Here is a 19409-nt window from a genome sequence, read left to right as displayed (position 1 = left end):
GGTTTGGATTTAAGTTGGAGCGAGTACCGCTTGTTGCGCATGGCTGTTTGGATGTCGTCACACCACGTCTTGTCTTTAGTGAAGTTCTTTGAGGCGGGGATGGGGGTCTCTAGTTCTCTGAAGAGAGAGAAGATCTCTTTCGTGTTAGACTTGGCATCAGAGATTCTGGATTCAAAGGTGTTAGCTTTGGCGCGAATGATTGTTTTTTGTACTCTTTTGAATAGGAGTTAAGTCATGTTTGTCGATGTCGGAGTGGGAGGCTTTCCACTATTTTCTTTCCCTCTGGTCTTTTCATTCACCCTTTGTCTTATCTCATTGCTTTTCTCATGCTTTTGTTTTTCAATGCTATGTCAATACTATGTACAATATCTGTTTTTCTGAACTGTTGGGGAAAATTTAGACTTTTACCCAATAAACAAGTTTCATACCTCCAATTTGTTAATGTGTCCAGATATCAGTGGCCAAGTTTCTTCCACAATTTTGAATATCAGTCGGTTGTCTATGGTGTTTGTACTTTCAAGCTTGTTCAAACGAGAATAATTGAGTTTAGTAAAAGTAACATTAGTTATTTATAGTGCTGTGAAGCTGCAAGTTTGTTCAAGTGCGCTCTGTATACAAGGTCAATAATCCAAGCTTGTCATTCTCTTGCTCTTGAGCAACTTGAAACCTAAGATAATGAGTCATGTCCCCTTAAAGAATAAACTCTCACTCAAGGTCTCTGTCTCTTCTTCCAGGTCACACTCACAGCCCTTCCGCTCATTCCATCTCCTCGCAGAAATCCATCGAGAACTTTTTTGGCTCCAGGTGAGGCTAAGACTTATTCTTCTGTGCTATGTTAAAAATGCTGCAAGCCTGAGGGCTGTCTGTCCCATTCTCCTCATCCTTCTCACTTAGTCTTGACTACTTGAGAGCACACCGGTTAGTTAGAGAGAATAGTTTCCACTGAAGCTCTAATAGTGAGTCACAGGAGCTCAATTAATCACTCACATTTTAACTAGGGCTGTAGGTAAATGCCAGAAGGGCAGGCTAATCCGGAAAGCGTGGGACATTTTCTGGGACAATGTGGGACACTTTGTTGAGTTAATGCACTGTGCAGCTTGTAGTTTTGAATAATGTTATTGACCCAACATGCATTTAAAGTCGCTATGTCCTATGTTCCCGAAATGTCACTGCAGGGGCCACTCAAGTTGTAGGTTGATGTTATACAAAGGCCAATAAGGGGACAGGCTCTTCAGTTATACCAATTGATTTCACCATAGGTCCAATTCAGGAGTTTATGCTTAAGTCGGCAACCCCAAAAGACTCTGTGGTTTCCCGCTTTGGAGGAAATAGGTATGTCAGAGCCAAAGAAGGTAATGTTGGGTAGCATATTGTGTGTTTTGGTTGTTAGTGCCCAGTAGCTGCACTTCTGTTTTGCCTCTGTTGAGCTACATCTCGGACTTGAGAGTAGACATGCCTCAGGGTAGGTTCTGGAGAGGATTTGGATGAAAGGGGGCGCACAAGGAGATATGCGTATTGTCAGCAGAGGAGGGTACATTGGAATTGTACAAGTGAAGGATATTCGTGAAGGGATTCATGTAAATGCTAGTGTGGTGGAGGGAATACCCTGGAAAACACTGTGAGGGGCTGGAGAAGGTGACGATTCCGACACTGTAGAAAGTCACAGAACCAGTCTGTTGAAATAGGGATTCCATATAGGGATTAGAGTGGACTCAGTGCTGTATTTGGATCTGACACCTGATTGGCTTGAGTGTTGTCTTCCAGTCTGAGTTGCTGCTGTTTGGTGACCGCTTGTTTCAGAATGTTCACACTCGAGGGAAGATCGGCAGTGGGGCGGTAATTGGTGAGCACTAGTGGGTCAAGCAAATATTTATTTAGTGGTGTGAGGGGGTGAAGAAAGGTTCCATGAGCTCATTGGTAAATGAGCCTTGTTGGAGTGAGCGATTTAAATAACTGTTGCATGGCTTATAAGTTTGTCGATGCAATTAGCTGCAAGGGCAGCTGGGATCAGTGTTGTTTGACACTTTGGTTGGTTTGAGTTTCTTAAGAGGGGCCGGATATCTTTTGGTAAGACCAAGGAGCAGTGCCTTAAGTGGCACTACAAATCGAGCCGGGGCTCATCGAGCGCCCTTGACAAGCCCCGCCTGAATGGGCTACTGGCACCCCTGCCAGGCGGCCTTTTGTAGAGATCAGAACCCTCTCCCAGTGGGGAGAGGGTGCTGATCTCTGCATTTCTATTTTATAGGCTGCCTGGCAGGGGACAGCGCGTCGCCTATTCAGCCTTAATGGTGGCGCTGCCCTTCGCCAGCTGGGGAGGGGCAGCGTCACCATTAAGGTTGAAAGGGTGAGGCCGCTGGAAGCAGAGGACTTTTTCCTAAATACTGAAACTCCTGCAATTCCGCGGGAGCTTCAGTATTTAGAAAGCCAGGCCTCTGCTTCCAGCGGCCTCACGTTTCCTCTATAATGGTGGCGCTGGCCCACAGGGATCCCTTGATTAAAGGGATGCCTCGCAGGTGCGGCACCACCATTATGGCTGAAAGGCATTTTTTTCTGAAGCCTGAAGCTCTCGCACACGAGCAAGAGCTTCAGGCTGTAGAAAAAAAGCCTTTTCTTGTAGTGGCTGGGGCTGCCAGGGGAGACTAGTGGGCCCCGCCTCAAAACGAAATTTTGGAGCCTGCTGGGGCCCAGTCCCGGCAGGCCCCGGCCCACTTAAAGCCCTGCCAAGGAGAAATTAAATGTGTAAAAGCCTTACCACCCGTACTCCAATTTTTCTTCAGACTCAGCAGATCATTGGACGGTCGCTTGAGGTAGGTTTGCCTGCCGTTGGTTCCGATCAAAGAAGTCCAGAAGGTGCGGGTGCAAGAAGAGTTCCGAGCAGGAACAGGAGCTCTGTGCCGCCTCTTCTCGTGGAACAATGCAGAAGGCATCACTGCAGGACTCTTCAGGATCCTCAAGTAGATGTGGGAAAGGTGGTTTTCAGCAATGGTCACTAATGCACGGCAGCAGCAGGCATCACAGAAGTCATGTTTGAAGACAGCCTTCTATCTCGGGACCCGTCGATGCTGAGATGCCAAAATCCTGCAGGACGGCGAGTTACAGGACAAGCTGAAGACCCCTAAAGTACTGAGTCAAGACGTGGAACGGTGATGCTTGGACAGCGGTAGCTCAAACTGGAGTTGGTCAGTCCAGTGGATGGTCCAGGAACGCTTCCAAAGACTCCAAACTGCAGGACATCAAAACGATTTCGAGAATGGATGTTCCCACCACTCCAAAGGGTCGAGCACAGATGAGGGTCTTCTAAGATCAGTAGCCAGACAGGGCTCTACTGGGACTGCCTTCTCAGGATCAGTCCAGGGTCTTCCAAAGTCTTCACGGCTAAGCAGGATGCCTCTTCTTATCCTAAACTGAGCTGAGCACAGAAACTCAGCCCAACCAATGAAGATCTGCCCCTCACACACACCCCATCAGTGGTCCAATCAGGGACCTCTGTTGGTGAAACTCATGCATACACTCCAGACATACAGAAACCAGTTTGTGGATTGGGACTAGCCAGTCCCAACCCACTTCCTGGCTTCCAACACACATGGCCTGCACTTGCCCGTGAAAAGCACTGCTTTTCCGGGCAAATGCAGGATCATAAAAGGAGTTTCCTGACCTGGCAAGGATCGTATCCAACGATAAAGTCGCCTACAAAACCCTGTGTTTGAAAATGCAATTTTTTTCTTTTCACTTTTCAACATATATATATGTGCGGGTGGGTTAGGTAATAATTTATAGTAAGGGGAGTATGGGGGACTGTGGGTGTCTCCCCTACCTATACATGCGTTGAAAAGTGCAAAGAAATAGCTTTTTCAGCTGCAGAATTTTTGTTGGTTGAGTTTATCACATAGAACCGGAAGGCAATGGCTAAAGGACACAATTGCCTAAGAACAAGTGAAAATCCTCATGGCACGGCCATGTTAGGACACTAGCCACAGTAAGTAGGCAAACACGGTAAACACGAGAGAGCCAAATAAATGTAATACAGTAAAAATAGTGACAAAGTAGCTGCGGCCACCAGCTTGTCTTTAAGCACATTTAAAAGTAATTAAAAATGTTTTCAGTGTATTTCTAGGGTGATACAAAAGTATCCCCATTGCACTGCAATGTAAGATGCATTGTGCAACATGAGAAAGCTACCCAAAAATAGATTGCATGTAAAAGGGGAAGGATAGTTTCCCAGTACTGACAGCCTGAAGGACTAGTCAGTTTCCCCTTAACACGTGAGCAAAAGGCCAGTGGAGTGAATCTGAAGGCTACAAGTCAGGACAAGGTGTAAAAACAAAAGCAAAAGGTTTGGGTATCAATAGACTATGGAAGGAAAGTTGCTCTAAGAGAAAACATTCCTAATGCCTACCAAATCCCCACTTCTCACCATTTCAGAAACCCACAAAGGTCCTAAAGTCTAACTGTGAAGAAGGGCTGAAACACATGGCATACCTAGGACATATAACTGCAGACGTTTCCAGCAGCTCTCTTAGTATTGGCACCGAAATCACCCTACTTGGGTCATTGTGTGCTTCTCACAACCTGGTCCAATCTTCCATCATCATCCCCCTTCTCATTTCACCCGCCGAAGGCTCATAACCCCACAACCACTTCCTGTCGAACACGATCCCATACTAAATTTCCAACATCATCATTGGTGCAAAGTCTTTTGGCAAGGGATAAGCTGTATTTTAGAACATTGTTCCTCTTTAGCTCAGGAGGATCTCTGCATGAATCCGTACTGGCCCATTCCCCACTTTCCTGTAATTCGGCTCACTGTGCTCTGTATGACAGTCGTGTAGAATCTGCAAGGGATACTTACATTAGCACCAAGACCTCCTCATTCCTAGTGCCCACATCTCCTCTGGCACTGCTGTTGGCCACCAGTCTGCTGACGGAGCCAGTCAACAGACTCTTGCCCACTGTCAAAGACAACACATCAGCAATGCAACTGAATATGCTTGGAATATGCCATGCTCTGAAAACAATGTTAACTTTCTAGCACCGTAGAATCATCCTCCCTAATAATCTCACCAGCCAGATGTCCATGCTAGATTGCTTGTTCACAGTGGAGTCCACCACAAACGCCCCTTTTGTTTACATATTCCCCACTCCACAGCTGAAGTAACACCAGCATCAGAAAGAACTGCAGAAAGTCCATACTCTGTCTTCTCACTGCCATGTCTTGGCACAACACTTCCCATTCCAATATACGCCTGGACCTGCAGACCCAGCTGCGTCTTAGAATATCTGCACGTACCACTGCTCCAGATTTGTAGGGATCCATATTGACAACCATTTTTAAGAACGCACTCCATACATCCCGGTCTTCCCAGATCTTTGCTGCCACCCTGATCCTGGGCAGTGATTTGTGTACCCTCCGAGACTTTGGGCCTCATTACACGGTAGGCGGTAAGGGTTTACCGGTACTGGTATTTTACTGGTACCGGTAAACCCTTACCGCCTTACTACGAGGTCCCTTTGCGGGTTGGTGAATTTAACGCCTGCTTTTTGCAGGCGTTAAAAACCAACCCGCAAAGGGACCAGGGAGCAAATTACAGTACCGCAATTTGCGGCACCGTAATTAGCGCCTTCCCCATTCCCATAGAGCCCTATGGAGCAAAAATGGGAATGGGGAAGGGCAATGGGGGAAAGGGGAATTACCGCCCCGCCAACCTTGGAATAGGGCGGTAATTCCCCTTTCCACCAAGGCGGTGCCGGTATTTTACCGGCATGGACCAAGGTGCTAATAGCACCTTGGTCCATCACCATCCGTGTAATGAGGCCCTTTGAGTTCGGGGTCGTTTAGCTTCTATGTGCAGCGACTGACCATGTCCTATGGGCTTTGACCAACAGTTGGGTCCATGAACCGCATTGTGAGTTCATATAGCCATGCTGCAGTGTCATTGAGCCTCAAGGCAATGGCACTGTGCGGCATAGTGAGATTGGGCAGCGCCACTTTGTTGTCATTGAGACACATTTTGTGGTTCTTGAGTACTGGCCATTTGCTCCAAGCCCATTTGTTCACAATGTTTAACACATTTAATAACAAATACCTATGGGGGTTGGGTTTAGGTATTTAATTATGCTGGTAGGAATTTGGTGTGATTGTGGCGGTCTCCCCCTGCATTTTATTTGAGAGAAAATGTGTTTAAAAAAAGAATTGCAAACACGTGGGCCTCAAGCACATTATCTCAAACATACATCATAGAGCCGGCACTTGAGCCGAATGGCGCCATGACTGATTCCTATTGTGCAAAGATTCAGCCACTAAGTCCTTGTGCCCTGTTACGAATTCACTGAGCCACATTATGAGGACGTTGGGCCACATTGTGAGGTCACTGAGCAACACTGTGATGTGACTGCGCCTCGCAGTGGGGTACTGGGTTCCCACTGTGCTACCATTCAGCAACATTATGAGGTCTTGGTGCCACCTAGTGATGTCATTGAACCGCCCTCTCTTTTTTATATGTTCGGTAATTAAAGTAGCTGCAGCCTCTTCCATGGGGATGGAAGGTCCCAGCTGACCAATTTAAAATAATGTCAGAACCTTCCAGAGTCCTGGCACGGTGCAACTAACTGTTGCATTAAAGGAAGAATGTCTGCCTGACATTCCCTCCCTGATGCAACATAAGCTGTGTTTTGCTGTGCTCGAATTTACAAACAATCTATGTATTGGATGTATATTATTTGCAAGTGAAGACTTGGTATTAGCATAATTGACCTAAAAACATTTGCCCTAAAACATTTGATTGAATTTTATTGACATTCGGTCAAATGTAATTAAATATATATATGGGGTGGTAAGGGGTATAGATCAGGTTGAGGGGAAGTGGGGGGTTTGTGGGGGATCTCCCCTTACATTTTAGACCGAAAAAAAAAGATCAAATAAATTCGATCAAATGTGATTAAGTCAAATGTTTTAGGTCAAATAGACCCAAACTGAAGACTTACAGGTCCCTGACACCGGGGGCTGTGTTGTGCACGTGTCATGGCCCAGGCTCCCTTCAATACAACCCCACCACAGCCCCACCACTGATGCACACGTACCACCAGAGGGACATGGACCTCACGATGATGACCTCAGTAGAGCAGATTCCTGTGCTCTGTGCTAATTTGTTGACCATGATAGGGAAAGTACTCTTTCAGCCTGACCTGCCCATCACAGGCTGGGAATGGTATTGCCTCATTGACCCCACCCCAGGCCTGAAGCACAAGCAGAGACAAAAGAGGGTGAAGGTAGTCAGACAGTGCTGAGTGACTCCCCACCTGGGAAAAGCTGTCCAGAACAGGGAGGGAGAGGGGGAGAGAGAGAGTGAGAGGAAAATAATTGCTGGTGGCAATGTGAAGGCGTTATGGGGCATATCACAGCAATATTCTGGGGGCGAGGTGAAAATCTGAATGACAATGTGCTTAGCTGGAGCAAAACTGGCAAGGCAGAATTCATATTGACCTGGCCATTTTCTGGGAGCAATGTGAAACTGGCAGGGCAGTTTGTGTGGGCAACATAATAGCTTGCAGGAGAGTGTGCCTTTGTGGGATACAACAGAGAAGGGGAATGGTAATGCTCCATGGGCTACGTGAAAGGGGTGTTGTCATTTTCTGGGACAATGTGGATCTAGTATTGAAATGTGCACAACTGGGGCAAAACTTGCCAGCGAATCCAGTAGAACCATGTAAAATGTCTAGATGCAAGTGGTACGGGTATTTGTGGAGGCATGTGGTAACTAGAATAACAACATGCTTTTCACCAGCAAAGCTGGCTCAGAAGCATTAAAAATGGCAAGCCACTTTTTTCAGGGCACATTGCAGAAGCTAGAATGATGATGTGCTTAACTTGACGAACACTAGGATGACACAATGGGATGTCAATAAGCGAAGAAGTTTGAAACTCACATTGCAAAGGCGAAATAATATACCGATAATACATTGAAAAGGATGGCACATTGTGCTGAACTCCAGCATATTTGAGAGTACCACAGCTTATCTGAGCAGCAACCCTGGCAGATTGGTCCACAGAGCATCTTATTAGCAGCGCCCTGGAATATTTGAGCAACACCCTGATGTTGCAGACCACACACTGGATAATTTATAAAATCAGGCATGTTGTTGAAGTATCTCTACTTACTGGGCCTCATTACGAGTTTGGCGGCAGCCATGGAGCTATTAGCTCCATGGCTGCCGTCAAACCGGGCTCCTTTACCGGGTTCCCAGAATGGGGAATTACCGGGCCATTCCGAGTTCGGGGGCCCAGTAATTCCTCCATCTGCGAACCCGGGCCCGGACCTTCCCCATTCCCATCTGAGCCCCCATAGGGCTCAATGGGAATGGGAGAGGGAGCTAACAACGGGCCGATTACTACCGGCCCGTTGTTAGCTCCCTCTTCCCCTCGTAATTTCGCAGAATGGGTCTAACAGCTCCGCCTCCATTAGCGGAGCCTGTTAACCCATTCCACGAAGGTTGTAATGAGGCCCACTGTGTTTTCTTTCAGGCAGGTCTGGTGTTTATCTCATTAACCAGTACTGGAACAATTCTATTGATTACACCTCAAGGCTTAGTATTAAACAAATGGGATAAATCGTTTTAGCCTTCTCAAGTAGAACCTCAAGGTTCATCTTTGCTTTTGGTCATCTATAGTGCGGCTGGTGATGGGGCGACCAACCTGGCCGTTCAGGTCTCATCACTCTCTCATTGCCCACCAGGTTCAGCCTTGGGAAGCGGAGAGGCGGAAGTCCAGCTGGGAAGTTAACCCCTCTTAAGCCACCATGCCTGTCTGGGGAGAGTGAGATCACCACTGGAAGCGAGAGCCAGGACTACCTGCCATTGGTAAGTAGGCACCAGCGCACCAATCAGAAGTTCAACTTCATTTATCAGCGGGAGGGTTTGCGACCAGAGGGAAGAGTAAACATAAGCATTTTAGGCCGCAATGACCAGAATATTAAGGGTGTCATTGCCTTTGTTTTTATTAGCAATGATCTGTGCTGAGCAAGTGGATCATCTTCTTGCTTTGGGAGGGTTTACCAATCGGCATCATGCTGCGGCAGTGATGACGTTTCGAGCCTTTCCTGGAAGCAGTAGGGTAAAAGATGGGAAGGAGGAGGGACACTGCAAATCAAGATGGATTGGAGAGACTAGAAGGTAGGCCATAACTTCCGCTGGAAAGGAGGTGGGCGGTTACTGTTTCAGGCACCATGCTAGGGTGTATGAGGAGTTGCGTTGGTAGGAGAACTTGGAGACCATGGTATCTGGTTTTCCTAGGCTGCACGTGGTAATTCATTAATTATCTTTTATAACACGCTAAATACCGGAGAGCAGTCTCTAAGTGCGGGACCAGGATTTGGTTGCTCTGTGTTGTCTTGCTTCCAAGACAAATGCGTTGCTCCCGATCTATCCTCCCTGCCTGTAGAAGACATCTTCATCAATTCAGTCAAACACAGCAGTCAGCCAACAAAGGATAAAGATGGGAAACAGTTGTGGTAAGCTACATAAGGGTGCAAATGGATGACCTGTGATCATGAAGTCCTGGATTTGAATCCCAGCTTTGGCGCCTGACCCAAAGAAATATTTCGTTTTGGGCAATATATTTATTTTAAACTCTGTGCAACGTGGCACCTAAAAGCCCAAAACATGTTCCTACACCCCTAAATCTGCATCATGTTCTATTTTCTGTATTCCCAACATTATCATATTCAATGTACAGTACCGTAGGTTTAGGAGGCCCCTGAAACAATCAGTGTCTTCTGTCAAGAGCGTCACTACGACTTGGAGCCAGTCCTATACTATTTCAAATACCAAAAACACATTTTAGAAAGGGGCAGTGTATTAAGACACTCTCTGTGGGGTAGGCAGGCTTGTGGTGAAAGCCAGTCAGAAGAAGAGGTGGCAACGCTAATGGGAAGTCAGGTCGCAGAAGAGCCAGCTGAAGACCAATCATGGTAAGGCATTAGAGAAAAAGAAGGAGAGCGGCAAAGCATTTAGAGAAGAGGTTGGAAGCAGGGCATAAGTGGTTGAAGACCTGTCTGAGGAAAGTGTGAGTGTGGATTGATGGCTGTCAGAAGGGGGAATAGCTGTCACTGCATGCAAACACTGAGTGCTGTATCTTGCTGAGCAGAAAGCTGTTTTGATTTCACAATCTAGAAACATAGAGGGCCTCATTACGACTGTGGCGGTAGCCATTCCGCTATTGGCGGCCTGGCTGCCGCCAAAATCGGGTCCAGGACCGGGTTCCCTGAATGGGGAATTACAGGGCCATTCCGAGTTCGGAGGGCCCGGTAATTCCTCCCTCCAGGAACCCGGGCCCGGACCTTCTCCATTGCCATTTGAGCCCCCATAGGGCTCAATGGGAATGTGAGAGGGAGCAAACAATGGGCCGATTACGAGCGGCCCGTTGTTTGCTCCCTCTTCCCCTCAGGGGACCCGGTAAGGACGCCTGGTTTGACCGGGCGTTCCTTACCGGGTCCCGCGAGGGGAGCTTGTAATGAGGCTGAACGGGGTTTAACGGGTCCACCTCCTTTAGCGGAGCCCGTTAACCCGTTCCGCCTCAGTTGTAATGAGGCCCAGAGGTCTGTAAAACACAGACAGAAGTCATGAGAAATTGTTCAGTAAAAGGGTTGCGCAAATGGGAAACACATCAAGGCTGGCTTTTTGCAATGCGCTTTTCTGTTAGGGAGGCATCTTCGGAGTGCTGAGCTGGAAAAAAGTGAAATGGTTGGAGGAGCAGCAGCAGAAGTCAAGGGGCTTCCACTGGCCTATCCGGTTCATGGTGGAGGGGGAGCAGAAGATAGTTCCAGAGCAGGATGCCTTTTAATGAGAGTAGTGGACAGCCAGCAGGTTTTGATTGGCCAGACCTAGGCATGTGGCCAGCTGACACATGAGTGAAATCGAGGTAACTGGGAGCAAGGCCATGGAAGACTTTCTGAATCCAAGTGGTTTGAATTCAATGGGTTCTTTTGTATCTTGCCAGTTGAAGGTGTTCCTGGCTGGGGAGAAATTGTCAGAACACATTAGGTGATAAACTGATGGAATGATTGTGGGCCTGCTGCAAATTCTTCAGTGTATCGTCTGAAAGCCCAGCATAGACCCCATTGCTGTACTCTAAATAGGACACGGTCACTATGAGCATCAATGCTATACCACAATAGGAAGGGAATGATTTTCAGCAGGATTGTTAAGTGTAGTAGGCAGATTTTGTGGCTGTAGAGAAGTGTGGTATTGAGGCGAATCGGATTCTACTCTTCAGGAGTACAAGGATGAGTAGGGACAAAAATGCCCACTCATCCCTCATCCTTCCACAAACCAAGAGCCGAAGCAATCTGTGATGAATCCAATGGAGTCATCACAGATTCCCCGGGAGTGTCCTCCTCCCATGTGGCCAAGAGACGACAGCCGCTACTTGACCCTGACCGTGATGAAGGAGTTTGTACAAAGTTTTAAGTGCGCGAAGCACAACATGCAATCTAGTTGTTTTACCAAATTAAATGTGTGTGTGACATTTAAAGATGGAAACCACACTACTGAATATGGCAGTGCAGGAGAAGACGTTGGCTCATATGCAGAGGCTTGTCAGCGTGAGAAACACATACCGGTGTTGCGTAGCGGAGGAGACCGCCGGAATTGGAGGAAAAACAGTGGACAAGCAGGAAGTGCTGGAAGTGCTGTAGAGACACGGTGAACTGGGCACTCGGCAGCTCGAAGAGGCAGTGTTCTGCAGACCGGGACCCAAAGGGAAGCAGGCGTGTGCACGCAGAGCTGCAAGGAAGCCAAAAGGACGTCTATGCACTCCAGAATGGGAAGCGAGTGAAAGACCTACACTGCATAAGCGTGATCCAGGCCGGAGATGCTGGAAAGAACTGGTGAGTGTAACCAAAGCCAGTGCGGATCCATGGGAATTCAAGTGACCATGCCAACGACTATTTGAATGTAATAACATTGCTCAGAATACAAGAAGTTTGTTTGAATGCAGAAAAGGTAAAGTACTGAATCAAACGGCAATGAGAAGTTTGTTTGAAATCAGAAAAGACAAAGTACAGAATCAAAACCCAGTGAGCTACAGATGCATGAGATGCAAGTGTGGGACAATGTTTGAGCAAGCATTGCCGCAAAATTATATACCAAACCAAGACCAACACATACAATTTTGGTGACTCTACCCGATAAGGTGTGTAAGGAACTCATGGTGGCAACAGTAAAGAGAGACACAAGTGGTCACAGTTCAAGGGTGTTTATTAAACTGTATAGGTAGGTTGGAAAAACACCTAATCTAAACCTAAATCTAAGATGGGAACAAGCTTCGACCATTAAACAATAATAAGGCAGTGCTTGTGGTGTTGTGTCAAAATAAATGGGCCTATACTAAGAAACCTAACCTAAATGCAAAAGAAATGTGGGATAATGTTCTTAAGAAAAAGGGAAGTGTTCACAAATAATAAGTTAGGCTGCAGTACTTAGGTTCTCCCTTCCCCACATTTTCCAGCACAAGACAAGGTGGGACTTTGGAGCACAGCACATGCTCGAGCTTTCCCAGCATGAGCTAACAGTTCTGCTTTCAGCAATCAGGGTGTATGGTAGTTAAGCCTCTTTTTTTGGTAAAAAGTATCTTGCCGCCATAGGCCTGATGTATTCAAATTATAAACAAAGTTCCTTTTCACATATACATTGGGTGATGTCCTTCACCCCTGGGTCGCCCTCTTCCGGGCTCGGACCTTTCTCATTCATTAGCCTCCCTCAGCCGAGTTCACTATGGCTTTCAACACAATCTTCTTTGTAACATTCACAAATCTCAATGTCTTTTCAAACAGTTAACTGTGGACAACCATCGGCTGGGTTCACTCTTGTCAACACACTCTATTTTGGGACTTTATACTTCACCCCCCTCTTTAGCGGCATCCCTCGTTCGGGTTCACTCTTGCCAATCTTGTCTTTCTCTCATTCAACTCTTACAATGCAGGCTTCATTTCCCTTGACTTCGCGATCATCTGTCGGTCAAAGACTTTCCACTGTACAGAGGATTTTACAGGACCCCTGTATGACCACTTTGACATCCTTCTCACCTTTCCGAAGGCCTTCTGGTTATGGTAGTTTCAACAATCGGTAATCGCCCAGAGTTTCCTGAGTGAGCACCCACGTGGTGCCGGACTCCTCTTTTGCTGGTTTTCCCCATTTTAACATCAATTGCTCTGTTCAACCTTTCACAGTTCAATTAGCCATTTTCTACTTTTCGTTCAACACAGTTTGGTTTCTTATCGGCTCTCCCTTCGACTCACCGGCTGTGTTGAACCACTTGTCTTTCTTTCTCTTTGGATTCAAGGTTGGTACCACAGAGAAAAGTGTCTTTCCCCGTCTTGGTGATCAGCGGAGGAGAGTTTTGTGAACCGTTGACATCTGCTGCAACACACGGTGGCTATTGTTCGCGGTCTTATGCTTCCTTCTGCAGAGGTATCATGGGCCTTGGTCAGAAAGCGCAAGGTCACTTCTATCCTCGTCAGCCTCTCTGTATGCACCATCGTCCTCTTCCTCTTGAACTGCCATGCTAAGTTAGCTTCCTGGCCTTGCGGTCTGCCTTTCTCGTATTGCGCTCTTGTGCTCTACCTTTTATTCCTGTGGGGAAGGGAAAGGGCCGTCAATTGCCTGACATTGCCTGACCCTGGTGTTGGGACATGTCAGGTACATGGCTCGAGTGTTAGTCCGTCGTCCTTCTTGATATGCGAAAGTGTTTGCGTCGGAAAAGGGGGGGTAAGGGGTTTGTGTATACTACGTGGTAGGTTGGTGGAACAGGATTATAAGAAGGGGATACCGCATCTCACCCGTCGGTGTCCCACTTCCACTCCCGAGAACCCCCCACCCCTGGTGATTCTCTCTCACTGGTCCACCCCCAGGAACTGGATCCAATAGCAATGGCCATGTCCTGGCCACCTGGATGACAGATCCTGGGGGACTAGTCGGGGAGACACCTTCAGGTTTCTCACAGGTTCCAATGAGGTAGTTAACCTCACTGATATTTTCAGGCACCACATAGGGCTCAGTCCACATGTCATGCAAGGCACGGGGCTTGACTGGTTCCATGATCCAGACCATCTGGCCACATGTGTACTCAGTCATGGTGGCCTTCTGGTCATGCCAGAGCTTGATGAGCTTCTGGATGGCCTTCAGGCTCTGGGTGCTCTGCTCTCTGTACTTGGCCCATTTTCTATCATCTATGGCCAAGTACATATTCCACTATGTCTTGGGAAGGTGTGTTGGGGGATTGCCCTCCCATACTTCCTGCACCAGACTTAGTGGACCCCTAACAAGATGGCCAGAAAGGAACACGAAGGGACCGAACCCAACACTGTTCTGTGGCACCTCCCGATAGGAGAACGAGAAGCATGGTAGGAGAATATCCCACTTCTCCAGAGGGACTCTTCCAAGCCACCTATCATGCCCTTGAGGGTCTTGTACAACCACTCAACAAGCCCATTGGTCTGTAGGTGAAAGGCTGTGGAGAGCTTGAAGGTTACACCACGCTCATCCCACATCGCCTTCATATATAAAGATATGAATTTGGATTGCCTCTCAGAAATGACTTATTTATCAATCCCTACACTAGAGAATGAGTGCCTTCACCACCACAGGGGCTTTGATGCTCCACAAAGGCACAGCCTTGGGGTATTGGGTGGCATGATCTCCCACTACCAAAATGTACCGGTTTCTTGGAGAGGTTTGGGATCTAAAGAACACACAATGTCCATACCGATTCTCTGTGAAAAGCTGCATAAAACATGAGTAGTGGAATTATGGGGGACTTGGTAGCTCTGCCAGCCTTGCCAGGCGCTTAGCAAGTATGGCAGGACCAGACAAATTCTTTGATTTTTGACCACATCTGGGGCCAGGAGAAACAGGTAAACAGCCTGTCAATTGGCTTAGTCATCCCTAAATGGCCTGCTAACAGAATGTCGTGACCCAGTCCAGAAGGACGCTGCTGTGGCACTGAACGACCACCAAAGATCGGCCGACCCCTGCCTCAGAGTTCTTGTGCACACTGTAAAGGAGACCATTGTCTCAGTACACCCTGAACATCCCAAGGGCTTCCCCCTGGTCCTGCTTCTCTGCCTGTTCATGCTGATCTGCTAAAGTTGGACAGTCGTCCTGTACTTGGTATAAGTGAGCTTGGCCCGGGCCCCCAGCTAAGGGCAAGTCACTTAGCTCTGGTAGACCGTTGAGGTTTAATGCTAATGTGTCCTCCACCTCAGGTTCTGGTTGTATGCCTAAGGTAACCCTGTGGTCACTGAGTCTGATGCCTGCACAGTAGGCAATTCAGTGGGCACTATGCCTTCTCTGGCAGGAGCAGGTGCCTCTGAGGGCTGTGGATCAGGACTGGCTAGTGCCGGCGGGCTGGTCTTTCACCATCTCCAACTGAAGGAGCCCCTGGACCCATGGCCACCAGGGCTGCTTCCTGAGTGGCTTCTTTAGCCCTAGGTCTCATGATCGCAGCAATGATTTCAGCATCAGGTTTATCATTTCCTAATAGACAGTCTACCAGAATGGAATATTTACAGTGATACAGAGCTGTGAGGTTTCTCCCCTCCAACTGAACTCCAAGATAGCCATTGGGTATCGGGTGAGACCATCAAATCCCTTAACTAGCTTAGGAGGACCAGGGATTATCTGGTGCTCGCACACCCACCATCGTCAGACAGTGTTGATACTCACAGCAGCATCACAAAGTGCAGGGGCTCTGTTCCCATTTATGAAAACATGGACCAAGAAGATTGCTGTCTTAGCAGGAACTGGGCTTTTATGGGAGATCCAGTGCCTTTCCTGCTCAATGATACAAGGGTACATTCGGCCAGCCTCTGGCCTAGTGGGAATTTATCATCTAAGATGCCCACATCTACAAACTCTTCTCTCTCCTCTTCCAGGAGAGTAGCACCAACTACTGTCAGCTTGAATCTACCTGTGCATATCCGTTCTACATATCCGAGGCTGCCCTGTTGGGCTGTGAATGTGGGCACTCCAGTGTTAGGGGTGCCCTCAGTCTATTGCATTGGCCACTGCCTTTTTCTGGGTGCAGGTATACACAAACCTGTTGACTGCATTTGCAAGCTCTCTACGGTCTGTGATAGTCTTCTCCGCTAAATGTTGATGTAACTCCATCTCACATTCTTTAGGGATACTCTCCCATGCAATCAAATTAAACATGCCCTCAAATGTGTCAAATGTGTTACCTTTGACACAACCACTCAGATAGTTCAGAGACTAACGTGTAAATGCTTCAAAGGTTTGACTACCCTTTTTGGTGAGCTTTCTAAAGCTCTTGAGGTACTGTTCTGTGGTTTTGCATAAGTTCCGGAGGACTGCAGCCTTAATTTCTGAATAAATAGGCCTCTCCTCAGGAGTCAACTGAGTAATTACATCAGTCCCAACTGTCTGTAGGCGGCTCATAAGAGCTGCACCCCATAACTCCTCTTCCGTCTCTTGGAGGCGAAAGGCTAATTCCAGCTTTTCGAACCAGTTGAAAGTATCCCTCACCACCTCATACAGTTTGATTAAATCCTTGGGAAGGTGGCACCTAGGCTTTCCTTGAGAGCCACCGCTGGAAACCCTTCCCTCCCCACTAGCGGCTTTGCTGATTTCCCTCTGAGCCTCAAGCTCCATCTTGCACAACATCACATAGTCCCTCTGCTTTAGCGATACCCTACTTTCTTCTAGGAGGTAGAGCCTGTCAGTCATTCCCAACGAGATTCCCCTGTGGGCTAACAGAGGTTCGGGACCTGCCTGAAGTGCAAGATCTAATGGACGAGTACGACTTGCAAGAGGTTTGTGACCCTTCGAATACCACAGTGCCTGCTCTGTGCGAGTAATGCTGGGAAGCACTATCACTGTCACTCTCTCTTTCCACCCCACACCCGAGGTACATGGGCATTAGGCCTGGGGGCTCCTTAGGAACTCTCCACACCCCTAGCTTCCTCAAAAGATTAGAGGCTTTTTAACAGTCTGGCTTTTTTAACCTTACTGACATGCAGGAGTCCCCTCTCTTCACAGAGTTTGCGCGAGATACTTGCTTTCAAGTTCTGCACAATGCTCATATCCAGTTTCATGGTTGTGAAAATACCTTGGCAGTGAAAACTAACGTTAACTACACAGTTTTATTTTGTCTGGCTGAACTGTAGGCACAGTCTGTCTCAAATCCCAACTGCTGACCAATGTGACAAATTGGATTCTGCTCTGCAGGAGTACAAGGATAACTAGGGGCGAAAATGCCCACTCAGCCTTCACACTTCTGGCATTTGCCATTGGTCTACAAACCAATGGCAAATGCAATCCTAAAGGTAAAACAGGCACAATTAAGAGACATACCTCCTTGGCTTTTGTGGTAATATGGGCCAGGGGAAGGGGATGAATGTGATCCAGTAGTGACCCAAACAACATAGTAATACAGTCTGAAATAAATTGAATGGGATATGGAATGTCCACTCAAGGTTCTATAAAAACATGCATACTTTAATCAAACACACCATCTACAAAAGAACTAGCTAGAAAACACTGTACAAACTCCCACCCTGTGGAAAGAACAGAGAAGATGCAACAGATAGAAGAATATAGCACTTGTAGTATGAATACAGGAGTGAGAGGCAAATTATTAACCACACAAATAATATATCTTTGGGTGAACAAAGATGCAAAAGTGACCTTACCAGTGTCTAAGGCCCAACTGGACAAAGGGAGCAGTTATGGTTCAAAAGTACCTTGTTTCAAGTCTTTGTCGGTGTCGAAGGCGTCAAACGCAGCTCCGAGCACAGATGTGAGAAGATGAAACTCAGTTTGGGCACAGTGGATCATGTGAGCCCAAGCATCAAGCCAACGTCAAGAAGGTTCAAAAGCGGTAGCTCTACATGGCTTAAAAGTGGCGAGGCAGGTCATGGAATTCATCAGGATCTCTTCAAAGTCGAGCCGAGTTGTAACCTTTGGGAAGGGTCGATGCATGATGCGCCAGCAGTGCGAGACAACGGCGGTAGAAATGGTGATCCTGTTTCTCCGAGAAGAAGTTCAACGAAACAGCAGTTTTGAGGGGCACCTCGGGTCAAGTCATTGCGTAACCCCTGGTTCAAGTCGGCTGATTTGAGCCTAGCAGGTGACATGCTCAGCAAGGGCACGATGCATCGTTGACTTAATGTGCAAGCAATTGTTCAACGGTTTGGAGGAGTGCCAGAAAGTAGCATCAGTGTGCTCCCTCTCTGTCAATCGCATCAAGTTTGCTTCAATGGCTGTCAAATCGGTTTTGAGGTGTCGGAATGGGGAGCCTTATCAGATCTGGTCACGCAGGTGCCATGATACCTAATTCAGTGTCTCAAGGACAGGTTATGCTCACGCAGTCTTGAGATATTCTGGTGCAGAATGGCAGGTCCTGGTCCACAGCAAGTGGCATTGCCATTGTGCTCTGGGAGTGGGTATGGGGCAGAGCTCTCCTTTGCCCTGGAGTGCTCCTTCTTCAACTCAGTGGTTGAGGGCATTGGAAAATACAACTCTCCCAAAAGAGGTTCAGTGAAACCTTCTAAGGTATTGTTTCAGAGTGGATCAAAGAAGTGGTGGGAGACCCCTTCTTTTAACGCTACAAGTCTACATGTGATTGGACTAATGCTAGCCTGCCTTATTGGTCCAATCCCTGTTCTTGAAAGAATTGGACTTTGCCCTTCTGACATCACATCCAAAGTGCTTTGCTCCAGAGGAAGTGGAGGGGACAGGAAGGAGACAGAGAGTCAAAGAGAAAGAAAATGGTGGAAGTCTCCTGACTACTCTAACTTCACCCCCTTCCCTACTCACTAGAGTCAAATGCCTTTAGAAATTCAGCACTCTGGTGTGAGGCTACTCCCTTTGAAAGGGTGTGCATCTTTGGTGCCTGGCCCCATGGCAGCTGCCTGGTGGACCGCTCTGTCTGGCAATGGGCGTTACCTACCCTCACAAAGAGATCAAGGCCTTCTGGTTCCTGTCATTTGGCAGGCTTAGCCCATCTGGCCAGAATGCACATCGCCTTCTACAGCTGGGCTGACTCCCAGGAGTTGACACCTGTGTGATAATCAAATTGGATATGGCTGCAATGATCATAAGTAGTGCTATGCACCCTGCCTTAACTCAGGCACAGTTTTATTTTAGAGTTTATCCTGCCACCATCATGGACTACTTATGATCGTCAGGGCTTGGTACAGGGGGCATTTCTTAAATGCAGCCCCTGCATTGCAGAGACTTGGCTTTCACTGCAGCTGTCAAATGTGCAACTGTGACTTCGGAGCCAGCTCTGTGCCTCTGGCAAAGCAGACACTGCAAATCAGGGTACTAATACAGTAGGACACAGATAAATACTATACATTTGGCATGGAGTATATGAAAGGTGAATCTAATTAGCAGAT

General features: G+C 47.5%; 1 protein-coding gene across 4 annotated transcripts in view; it reads left to right on the top strand.

The window, feature by feature from the left end:
* Positions 1-19409, top strand: part of VWA5B2 (von Willebrand factor A domain containing 5B2) — a 967193-nt gene that overhangs the window by 893087 nt on the left and 54697 nt on the right. For all 4 annotated transcript variants that reach the window (XM_069618816.1, XM_069618815.1, XM_069618818.1 and 1 more), the window contains 2 exons: positions 735-804; positions 8730-8853. In XM_069618816.1, coding sequence (XP_069474917.1) covers positions 735-804; positions 8730-8853 — 194 coding nt within the window. The remainder of the gene's footprint in view (positions 1-734; positions 805-8729; positions 8854-19409) is intronic.

This window comes from Ambystoma mexicanum, chromosome 10 (genome assembly GCF_040938575.1).
Source record: "Ambystoma mexicanum isolate Mex_15411 chromosome 10, UKY_AmexF1_1, whole genome shotgun sequence".
NCBI classification, from domain to species: domain Eukaryota; kingdom Metazoa; phylum Chordata; class Amphibia; order Caudata; family Ambystomatidae; genus Ambystoma; species Ambystoma mexicanum.
This window is presented reverse-complemented; position numbering and strand designations above follow the sequence as displayed.